General features: G+C 39.6%; 1 protein-coding gene across 4 annotated transcripts in view; it reads left to right on the forward strand.

The window, feature by feature from the left end:
* SEMA3D (semaphorin 3D) overlaps positions 1-12120 on the forward strand; it is a 139279-nt gene that overhangs the window by 107001 nt on the left and 20158 nt on the right. For all 4 annotated transcript variants that reach the window (XM_032688655.1, XM_032688657.1, XM_032688656.1 and 1 more), the window contains exons 12-13: positions 8400-8622; positions 11650-11738. In XM_032688655.1, the coding sequence (XP_032544546.1) occupies positions 8400-8622; positions 11650-11738 (312 nt within the window). The remainder of the gene's footprint in view (positions 1-8399; positions 8623-11649; positions 11739-12120) is intronic.

Below are 12120 nucleotides of genomic sequence, written 5' to 3' on the forward strand. Positions count from 1 at the left end.
TGCCGTCATTGAAAGATCCCTGGACAAGGTGAAAGGGCACCTCTGGCACACTCCACATCACTGACACTGCGAAACATGCAGCTCTTTAGCTTCTCTAAGCTGTATTAAAGTGCAAGTGGAAATAATGGGAATTAAACAGAGGCAAGACTTCAAATATATTTGCATTTGGAAATAAAAAGAGACAGAAAAAAAACATGAATCAGGCAGCCCCGGCACAAAGGGCGAGTTGAAAAGCAGAGGAGCTTTTGCTCTATCTGCTTTAGCTGTTTAAAAATTGGACTTGCATGTTTGCAGCTGTCCCCAGATAACAAAACCAGTTTTCTTCCAGTCTCTTAGGGTTTCACTCAGGAAATTATCCATTAATAAAGAAACCATGGAGGACTTTCTTTAAAGTGTGTTCTGCATTCTGAAGCAGACTTTTCATAATGTGGTCCTGGTAATCACAGAAGGCATTCGAACAAGATTTTCAGTGAATTAGCAGGAAAAAAAATTTCTAATTTATTTAGCTGTATGACAGCAACTCATAGCACCCATTTGGAAATTCTGATGGCATACACAGGAGTGATCCTCATTTCATTGATGGTGAGTAAGTGTCATTAAGGTCAGACTTTTAGAGGAATGTCAGTGTTTAAAGATCCAGATTAACACTTAGTCTGATCTACTGCAGAACACAGGACTGTTAACTGCTATTCAAGGTAACACCAAATATCTTTGACGGTTCTAGATATTTTACTAACTAATTTGCCAAAAGATCAAAACTAAGCTCTGAATAAGCAAAGTAAGAATGTTGTAGTCTGAGTCACTTAGCTACAAGAAGAAACAGACCTGCACTTTGCTCTTGTACATTGAATAGTTTAATGTCTCGCCTCTTTCCACTCCAGATCTGAATATGGACCCAAGCTCTTAAATTCCTTGTATTTTTGTTTTTGAAAACAAATTCCCTTACAAGTCCTCAGATTCTCCTCTAATCATAGAATGAATATACTAAGTAGGAAGCGACCTATCCGGATAATTGAGTCCAACTCCTGGCCCTGCAGAGGATACTGCAGAATCACACCATGTGCCTGAGAGTATTGTCCAAATGATTCTTGAACTCTGTCAGGCTCGGTGCTGTGACTACTTCCCTGGGGAGCCTGTTCCAGTGCCCAATGACCCTCCGTGTGAAGAACCTTTTCCCAGTATCTAACCTAAATGTCCCCTGACTCAGCTTCATCTTTTTTCGTATTTTTTTGTCTCTATTGCTTTTTCTCCCTCTCTTCAGTGAAACCCCATCCTTTATTTCTTCTGCTAATCCAGTGCACAGGCTGAACAAGGTGTGGTATCCATCCTACTGGGACTTGGCTGTGCCACAGAGAAATACTGTCTGCCAAAAAGCCTCCCCTTGTCCTCCCGTCTGGTTAGTTTTGCTGCTTTAATAAGCTTGTTCATGAAACATTGAGGGTTGCGCAAGTTTCCCTTGTTATTTTTAGACTTATCTTCCTGTTTCACGTATCTTTTATGGGACAGACTGCATTCTTTGCTTCTCCAGTTCCTCTCTCCTTTGATCTCCCCACTGTAGATGGGGCTGCTTAATCAAGCAAAATGTTTCACTTTGTGGGTTTATTTTCCTCAGAAAGCCTCCTACACCTTCTGTTACTTACCAACCAGTTTTCCCCAGCATGAATCACCTTCCAGTTCATAGCAGCCTTTGGAAATGCTGTAAATCTTGTCATCTTTCCTGACGGTAGAGGTCAGCAGAGAATTGCAAAGTGCCACCTGCAAAGTCAAGTTCACTCACCCAGCTGGTCTCAGCTCAGTTAGCCTCAGATTCATGCTCTCTTAATTTTCTCAGTGTTTTCTATGAACAGCACAGGTGTGTTAAATGGAAAAGCAATACAAAGTGCTCAGGACAAACACAAGAACAGAGTAGAATAAATCTTGCACAACCAGTGGCTTACAAACCCTTACAAAAATAAGGACTTAAATTTTTTGATTGTGATTTTTGTTGTGGGGGTACAGTGAGTTTGATTCCATTTAAAACTTACACTGTTTGTTTGTCTCCTACAAACCTGATTTGTTCTCTCTCCCCTGCCCTCTTCCAGGCTCACTCTGAGTAGCTGCAAGGTTAGTATGAAAGTCTCTCTACTTCTGTGTCTTTCTGGCACAACTCATTCACCCTGTAGGGAAGCACTAAGGCTTTTTTCAGGCATGTCCAAATGCAAAACGTATTGTGTAGCTCTGATCAGACTACAGAAGAGAAGCCACATAGTACTTAGACCGCTGAGGAACCCAAGTTTTACCTTCAGAAGGGCTTATGGTTGAACCTTCAAAGGCACACAAGTGCCTATGCCCTGAGAGTCATCTCTAAACTGTCATCTAATCTACACAAGATCATAAATTCATAAGTACTTCGGTTTTAAAGTACTTCTGGGCATCTTGGAAGCTCTCACCAGTCTTCAGTGTTGAATCTTAACCCCTCAGGATGCAGCCTTTGCATTTCTTTGTACACTCTACAAGTTAAGTTCAATGTGTTGGGTGTGTTGGAGGTCCCCATTTAACACAGAAGTGACTGGTTGAAGATAGTTCCTCTGTTCTGCTTTTTGTTAGATGGATCAGTGATAAAGGAACTGGAAGACTTTACACTTTCTATTTTTGGCTAGCTGAGAGGCAATTAACCTGTGAAAAGAAAAACACCTTAAAGAGAAAGGAGGGAGAAGTTCCCAGGACAAGGAACACTTCTCCTAGGAGGGAAGCCCAGACTAAGACATCTAATTGCCAGATAAGGGAGAGGTTTAAGAAATATTTCAGTCTTTAATGTTTTACATTGGATGCTTCAAATGTTCACAAGAGTGACTTGCTAGCACAGTTCTTAGTTCCTGTGAAATGCATAAAAATTCTCAACCTGGACGTTATAAAATGCACCAAGCAGATACCTACTGCACTCAGTATTATGAAGTCTCTGTTGAGTATCTAGCCTGTGGGTGCTTGAGTCTCAGTGTTAAGTGGGTCCAAGGATCCATGTGACAAAACACTTTTAAACTGGCATTTTCAGCACACTTGGAATAGAAACCATTTTGAAGCTCCTGGGGAACAATATTCTCTTTTAAAATTGTCAGTAGACATCAGCACTGCTGAACTACAGATCCATCATTAATGAAAAGGATATGTTTTTACATTCTCAGATAATTGTCACAATTTTAATAGGTGTTAGATCCAGCAGAGCTTACTGAGTTCACTGGATGGTGTGAAGCACTATGCAATTTGGCACATTGGAGGTTTGTTTAGGAGCTCAGCTTCTGGCACCAGCTTTTGAAAATCTTGGCCACAGTTCCCACATAATGTTAACACGGTCGCACCGTGTATCTCAGTACTGTGTGAGATCTACACATCCAGCACTCTGCTAAGCTGCAAACTTAATAAGACAAGTGAAAAAAGGAGAAAAGCTTACATCTGTGTGGTGTTAATTTAGTGTGCATTTGCTTTTATTTGAGAAAGATTAGCCTTCACTTACTACCTCATGACTACTTTTGGATACAAATAACAGGTGAGAGAATAAAAGGCATCTCTGTAGATCACCTGGGATCAGGACTTAATCCAGAGTGATTATTGTCAAATTGAGCTCACACAGAAGGCATTTCAGAAACTTCAAGAAACTAATGTTTTGATTCCTTAAAAGTTTTGTGCCACAGAGTTTAGAGAGCAGTTGAATAGACATGCCCTTAGCACTACCAGCTCTGGTTTTGTTGGGTTTTGTCTTCTGTTGTTGTTTTGTTCTGTTTATTTTTCATTTCTTAACGTGTATATTTGTACCAAGTTATCATTCATGGCAGGAAAGGCCTAAGCAACCTCAAGAATAAATTATATAGTGAACAAATTTCCAGCAAAATTCTTATCTAACAGTACTAATTTGACTAATTTAATGTGATTAATTTTGCTTGATGTCAGCTATCTAGAAGAAAAACATCACACATGAGCTGGTTGTTTAGAATTCTTTATCAGAAAGAAAAAGATAGACACCCCTCTGTGCAGCCAAGATAAGAATCTAAGTCAGGAGAGATGAATCCCACCCTATTACAAAAGCAGAAAATGCTGAGAGAGCAGAGTTATGGTGTTATAAGAACTGTTATGGAGCCAGATTCTCTTGTAGTCCACATGAAACAACTCTGCCAACCTCCTCCTGTGACATTTGATATAAAAGTCAATCTCTTATTGTCTCCAGTGGGAGATGCCACGTATCCGAGACAGCATCTGGTGATGATGTGAATAAGTGTTCTCTGTGACCTGGGCAGAGAACACTGGCATCATTATCATGAGACCTGCAACAGGATGTGAACTCACATTTTCAGAGGTGAAAGGTTGCTTCACTCACCCACTTGTCCACGCAGCCTTTATCATCCTACATCCTATTGATAGCCAGGAAAGGAAGCATAAACCTACAGGAATTGTTCTGCAGTGATGGGTGGACACAGCATTAAACAACGGCCTGAGGACTTTGCCAAAGGATGACCAAAATGAATTTCTCATTCCCCTGTTCCATCCATCGTGCCACAGTGGGTGATGCCTCTGGAAATAACTCCCTCAGCCAAGCACAACAGGGTCACACCTGCCCAGCTGCTCTTTGTGGTCGTGCTGCCTTAGGATAGGATCCAAAACCCACTGAAATAATTGGAAAAGGCCCTGTTGACTTAAGCAGATCTCTTAATCAGACCCTTAGTCCTTGTTTCTACTAACTTAACTGTGCAAGCTGGCAAAAGATTTCCCAGTATCATGCATGGTAGGGTTTGGGCCTTTGGGATTACTGTAGCAACTCTCTAGTTCCATATTGTTAGACATTTTATCCTAGTGTTTTTTAATGAGTGATGTCATTGCTTTCATCTTCCTCTGTTGATATTTTTTTGGCAAAAATCTAGGAGATCTTTTAGACCCAAGGGGCTATTTCCATTTTTCACATAGAAATGGACTTCTGGGATTGAGCCGTGGATAGGTGAGCAATTAACAGATTTCCAGAAGGTGCTCATGGTAACTCAGTGTAGTAAGTGAGAGCATGAACTATGGAAAGTGGACATACAAGGGAAAATCAACCTCAAGTACACAGTGTGGGGGAAGAGTGTTGTTGCATGGTTGAGAAATAGAAGAAGTGAATTTGTTTGAGCCAAAGACAAAGTTGTCATGCAAGTTTATTTCTATATACTCCAACAAATTTTTGTGCAACAACTGTAAAGGTGAACATCCTTTTGAAATCACTAGGGTTTTTGAGGTCTAATTGTGGTATAAGTGGCAAAGACTCGGATCTCAGTTGTTCTTAAGGTAAGATGAAAATGTTCATTCCTGAGTTACTGCTTGTGCGGAAACTGTACACATGATTTGGTTTCTGGGTAGTTATTGTGCTGTCTGAAACATTTATCCCTTATTATGGTTTGCTTTATTTTTTTTTTATCTCAAAGTCTATTTTTTGTCCCAAAGTCATATTTCTTTGTGAAATTATTCAGTGGATATTGTTATCCTCAAAACCAAGCTGACTACAGCCCACCTCAAGGATGTAACCTTGTGGGAGATCATACCCAGCAAGCTAGAGAGTGAAGTTCTTATAGGACTGCTCAGAGAAACTCCCTAGGGATAGTTCACTGCAATATGTGTTTCCAACTGAACTGGGTTTTTTCAATAGGACTTTTCTTCTTTCTTGCTTGTATTCAACTGTCTTTTGAGCGGTTATCACAGAACAATACAACCCTTTATTTTTCTCTTGTCTGTTCTTTCACAGCCATACATGAAATTGTATAATGAAACAAAACCACTGAGTAGGTGATGGAATTTATCTTAATTCAAACTGGTACAGATTTGCTGTTTGTGGGGAAATTGCCAAAATCTATTAGGTGATGCAGGGGCCTAAGACCTTTTTTCCATAAACATTTCAGATCCTTTATGAAGATGGGGATGCACAGGCTTAACTCTTAGGAATTGAAACAACACTAAGCAAGTGGACACTTGCACAAAGTCTATGAGGTCTCTAGATAGCTGTAAAATTCAGTCCAAACAAGGAATGCAAATAGGTTGTAGACTGTTAAATCACACAAGCTACAACTCAGTTAAGTAAAAGCAGAGGTCAGGTTCAAACCCAATAATCATGGTGCTGTTTAATGCTAGGATAGACTTTTCTCCAAATGGCACCCTCCCTGTGGCAGTGCTGTGGCAGTGTTTGGGGTCTAAAGCAGAGTAGGAACTGACCCCAACAGACATTTCAGGTGTGACCATAGATGTGGATGTAGAACATCAGGTGGTCTGTGCTTCACTGACCTGTTTAGTTTCTGAATATAGAGGTAGTCTCTGATATTTTTGAGAACATTTTTCTCAGTCATAAATTTGTGTTTAATTGCTACTGCCTTTGCATTTAGGGTATTTATGCAGGTACACGTACACATAGAACTGTGTATGATGAGAATCCTTCTGCATTGTATTAGCTGTATTTACTTCATGAGGAATTCATCCCCAGGAATGTGCACACCCTACCTGTGTTTGTGGGGCAGGGGCTACGTTTCCTTTATAGTCAGCACTATCACAGGGTGATCTCTGTGTATCCCTCAGCCCAGTGAGAGAGCAGGCCATGGAAACCCAAGGGAGACACAGATCCTGGCTAGTACTAAACCCATGGGGATGGATTCTCTGCTAGAGGCTGATGTTGCACAGCTGTGAGAAGGGAGTTTACCAGCAATGGAAGGAAGGACAAGCTCAGGCTTTGGCACTGAGTGTATTGTTCCTAATACAAATGTTTTGGATAATGCCAAACCTTTCACAGTGGAACAAATCCTAACTACAAACCCTTAGCTGTTACCATAGATTCAACACATGTCAAACTGGAGAGGTGGGAGTGTGAACTAAAGTTGTCTCTGTCAAGTTTGCCATGAAGGAGAACCATATAGCAACTTCACAACAAATCTTAACTTTCTCCTGACAGACATTGAAGGCATTACTTGATCACATTTCTTTCTTCACAGACTGTGTTAGGGCTCCACCTGGCAGAAAACACAGGGATTGCTTACTTAAAAATAGCATTAAAAAAGAAGCGGTCAGTTTATATGTAAAAAGGATGTCGCCAACACCCTTTGTGTCCAGTGTGTCCAGTTCATCTTATTCTTATTCAGGATTTCTAGTGCCCCATTAACACATTTAGATGCCTCCAGATTCAAAACAGAAGTTTACTCAAACTTGGATTAGAGACTAAGTGTAAAACCAGGGACAGAAAAGAGATGCAAACTGCCATGGGAAGAAAATCAGAGATAGGTGAGCACGAGAGATCTTGGTTCATCAACATGACTCATCTTCAAATATGTTCCTGCCCTCACCCCAAAAAGCAGAGAAGGGAAAAACTTGATGGAGATCAAAGAGATAGGTTTATAGGATGTGTGATGTGTAGGATATGTGAGAACCAGCTTACTTGTGTAAGTAGAAGAGACAGCTGAAGTGATTAATTTGTCATTATGGGTCTAAGAGAGATGGGAGTCAACTCCAGCAGTAACTAAATGACACTTGGGAGGTATCTGAAGCAGTAAGTGCTGTAGCAGGTTGTTTGGACCAAAAGAGGACAAAACAGTGCTGTTCAAACCTAGAGAAAAGGATGCTGCTTTTGAGAAATAAAGGTTATAGGGATCATCTGGTACCTGCAGAATCTGCCTTTTTGAGAAAAAAAGTGTGAGGTAGAGGAGGTGCAGTCACTGAAAAGTTATGATTTCTTATTTCCTGCTATATAAAGATAGATATGGGTGTTTCAGTCTGGAAAAATTAACACAGTTGAAGAATTTACTAGGGGCCTTCTGTCACAAGGATCTGAGTGGATCTCCCAGGGGAAACCAAGCTGTTAGTCCAACATCAGGACACGCCAGAGAGAATCTTTCTCACTGACTCACTGCGTCAGCAGGGTAGAAATTCATCCACGAAAACAGGAGCAGAAATATTGAAAACAGAAAAACCTTGAGATGCTGCATTTCAAACACTTGAGCTCATCCCACGGCAGCCACAGGAGGGCACCCCAGTCTTGCTGTTGGCGGCCCCATACGCTGGTATTTGCGCTGCTTCGACCAGCATGTAGCAAATTTAACCCCGTGCATGACAGGTCTCCTTCCCTCCAGTTTCAGTCTCCTTGTCTTTGTAAAATATGCAACGTGATATTTTGCCTGTGAGTGTGGCTGGGAATGAGAAGGTGGAATTCATTGTGGACACATTGAGCCCCTCATGGGAATTTCTCCGTTTTTAAAGCAGTGCTTTAAAAAAATGAAATATTGGTGACCAAGTGCTATTTTGGGATGAGAAAAATCACTGAAAAATCTGATTTCTTACTGGTTTCACAAATCTTCTCATGGAAAACTTGATTTCTATTTGTACTTCTTTCCTAAATTGCTCTCATCTTCTTGTTCCCTCTCATTCAGTGTCCAAGCAAAACCTATGATCCACTGATAAAGTCTACCAGAGACTTCCCTGACGAAGTCATTAGCTTTATTAAACGCCATCCACTGATGTACAAATCCGTTTACCCAGTGACGGGAGCGCCGGTGTTCACTCGGATCAACGTGGACTATCGCCTGACTCAGATTGTGGTGGATCACGTCATGGCAGAGGACGGGCAGTATGATGTTATCTTCCTAGGAACAGGTATGAGAGAAGACTTCCACTGTCAATCTACACATACCACATCCTTTTAGAATACTTTTAGCCCAGCAGGTCCTGAACAAACCTATTGATTAACATCTTTTTCCTATGCACGCAGCTTTAGGAAACATTTAGGTGCACTTGATTCTGTTTTAGGTCTTCATGCAAGTGCTGACTAGACTAATCAAGGGATTATTACATTTGAGATTTGAATGCCTACCTTCTGGTACCTAGGTGATAAATCAGTTAAGGGTCAGAGTACCTAGACTTTCTTATCCTCCAATACCATTCAGTACCTGTCTTTACATTACATGGTACTCTGGCTCCAATTCCTGCTGGAAGCACATCAATAAACAATTAAAAAGAAAAAAAATAACCTTAATAGCTTCAAGGAGTACTTCTTATTAGTAGTAGTGGCGTGATGCTTCAGGATTATATCTCATGTGACACTGAACAGTTAAGAAAGATTTCAAACCGAGCCTAAGGCAACAGTTCTACTCAAGCAATTTTAAAGATATAAATTAGGAACATGATAGCTCCAAACATGACAACCAGGATTGAACAGAGAGAGGTTAAACTACTCTGTCAGGGAAAAAGACTGCTTTGCAGTTTTTCTGTGGATAATTATGTATCTATATGCATTTTTACAGTAGACATATGCCTGAAGGAAAAAGTCTAGTTTTACCATAGTAATTAAATTTAGAATCACTGGATGAACCACCCAACAGAAAGATGTGCTAAGAAATACTAATATACCTATTCATAACATTTCTGAAGTAATAATCTACAATTTTACTCCACTGGAATTTTTTGTTCTTAATCCGTAATTTGACATTCTCACACTCTCATTCTGTATAGGTCTTATAAAGCAATTCTCACTGGTAGATCTGAGTGTTTTAGTAAGGAAGTCATTATCATTATCCCCATCTTACAGAAGATGAAACTTAGGTACATGGAGGTGACAGGGTTTATTCAAGTGCAGTGGATGAGCTACTGCCATGAGCTGCAGGGAAATTAAGATTTTGGTTTGAATCCTGCCCCAGTGTTGTGGGGTTACACAGCATTTTATATGGCCTATGAGCAAATTTTGTGTCATATAGCACAGTTTGATAGGTATGGATATTCTGAAGTAATTTGGGGAAAGGAGTGAATTGTCCCAGAGCATTGTCTCTTTTAAAGTGTGGAATGTCTCAACCTTCACAAGTTTCCCAGCTGCATTATCACATACACGAGTCCACAGAGAGCCTCTCTCTTGGACCATGTATGTCTTTCAGCAAAACATGTTTCACAACTCCTGTCTTCCAAAAAAAGACAATGTGAGAGTCCCTCTATGATCCCCACAAGTCAGTACAGTGGAGTCAGAAAGGAGAAAAGCACAGTGTTGTTTTCTCCTTTTCTGAATGAGAAGACTGGGAATGAGTTTAGCCATGGTGATGTAAAATTCTTGTTGCTTTCTGAAAGCAATATTTAATGCAGTCAACAAAGAAGGAAAGGGAACCCATTCCCAAACTCTGAAATGCCTTGGATTTGGGAGTTCTCACTACAACTTACTTTTCTTCTGATAATAGTGAGAAAAAGTAATTTGAAATTTAGCTGTCTGAAAAAAGGGGTTCATTTGTAAAAATGTACAAAATCTTTTACTGGCTATAGAGGTTGCTTTCAGATGTTTGCTGTCCTCCATTATAAAGTTTTTCATAGGAGTAAAATTATAATGAGGGACCAGCAACTTGAATACTCCCAGGTTAACTGCTCCTGATCAGCACTAACAGTAACTCTGCAAGTGTAAATAGTTGGGTTCAGAGGTGTCAAGGCCAGCAAGTACCATGCAGTCACTAGATGGCACTCCATAATATGCAGATATTTATTTTTCTCCAGTGCCTTCCTTAGAAGTGAGTTTTCTTTTCCAGAAGTACATAGTTTTATTCTATTTTCTCCTTTAAAATTGTCATAAGGAAAAAAATGAACTTAAAGATAAAATTCCAAATATTACACAGAGAGACTGAATATGCATACAACACATAACCCAGGAGGTTTTGAGCAACAGCGGATCAGTAGCTTATTATATGTTTGAATGTACATAACCAGCTTGGACATATGCAGGCTTTGGCAATTATGTCAAACAAACACTGGAAAAAGCTCTAATACATAAGGCAAACTGAAATAATTTTGGCTTTGATTGGTAATATGATCTTCAGTAGTTTAAGAAAACAAGAATGCAAGTCTCGTTCTTTCCATTAGAATGTATTATTTTTCATAATTTCAATACTATTCATAATGCTTAGGACCAAGCTGCACTGTGTCGTTTCCACATCCCAGCACCCCCAGCCCACTTCCTCTGAGCATTTTTTGAGTTCTTTGTAAGACCATTCAAGGTTCAGTTATGTCTAATGGTCTGACATGAAATGAGCAAATTATTTTTTCACCAAGCAGGAATACAGGTTAAAATTGATTAACAGATTTAACTTAAAAAAAATTCTCTAGTTAACTTCAAAGAAATAATTTCTACAATGATTAAATTAAGATTTTGTTGCTGAATGGAGATCTTGTTCAAATATTTCTTTAAATTAAAAGATAAATGAAAAAAGTGCATTGCTTAACTCTTCACATTAAAATGCAACTTACTTCTGATTAAGGGGCTATACTGGAAGCAAAATAATTCTAGAAAAAAGAGGAAATAATTTTTTGCCAATTTAGTTCCCTGAGCTGGCTCTTTTTGGGGTCTGATGGGCCTCAATTGTGGTTTAGGGAAATGTGCACAAAATTCTAGCTGGCAGCATGGACGTGTTTGTCTGTGTTTGTGTAGCAGGAGCATTAGACCATCCCTGCCAGGAGCAGTCTTGGCTCAGCCATACAGTCAAACCATAAATGTACTGTGTAGAGCTCTGTAGATAGCAGTGGATGCAATAGGGATAGATGTTCTTTGCAAGCTACATCCTTGATGGATTAGCTTTATCCACACAGCATGAAATGGAGTGGCCCATACGTATTGAAACATGACTGTGGGTTTTACATGATGAATATTTGTTTCAGACATAGGCACAGTCCTGAAAGTTGTGAGTATCACAAAGGAGAAGTGGACTAAGGAGGAGGTGGTCTTGGAAGAGCTGCAGATATTCAAGGTAAGCATTAATAGCCACAACATTAATTAAATATTATTCAGGGGACTTTATGGCCCAAATCGGCTTTGTCTGTCTGGTTGTTTGTTTACTGGAACTAGTTCAAGTTTCCAGAGGGACACTATGTAAATTTTTAAATGCCTTGGTATTCTTTGGGTAAGTCAGTTGAAAAATGTCCAAAGCCAAACAGACCGTGATTTTTCAGACTTAGAGAAAACCTCATTTATTCAATTTTGTTCTAGTTTGAAATCTTATTTTGAGCTCAAATTTTTTTATTAGTAGTATTTTATTTTTAATGTAAGATTTTCTATGGGCCACAGTGATATGGGAGTATTCTAGAAACAATTATGTTTTTTTTAAAACAGACAAAATTTCACAGGTGTAG

This window comes from Chiroxiphia lanceolata, chromosome 5, assembly GCF_009829145.1.
Source record: "Chiroxiphia lanceolata isolate bChiLan1 chromosome 5, bChiLan1.pri, whole genome shotgun sequence".
Lineage (NCBI taxonomy): Eukaryota > Metazoa > Chordata > Aves > Passeriformes > Pipridae > Chiroxiphia > Chiroxiphia lanceolata.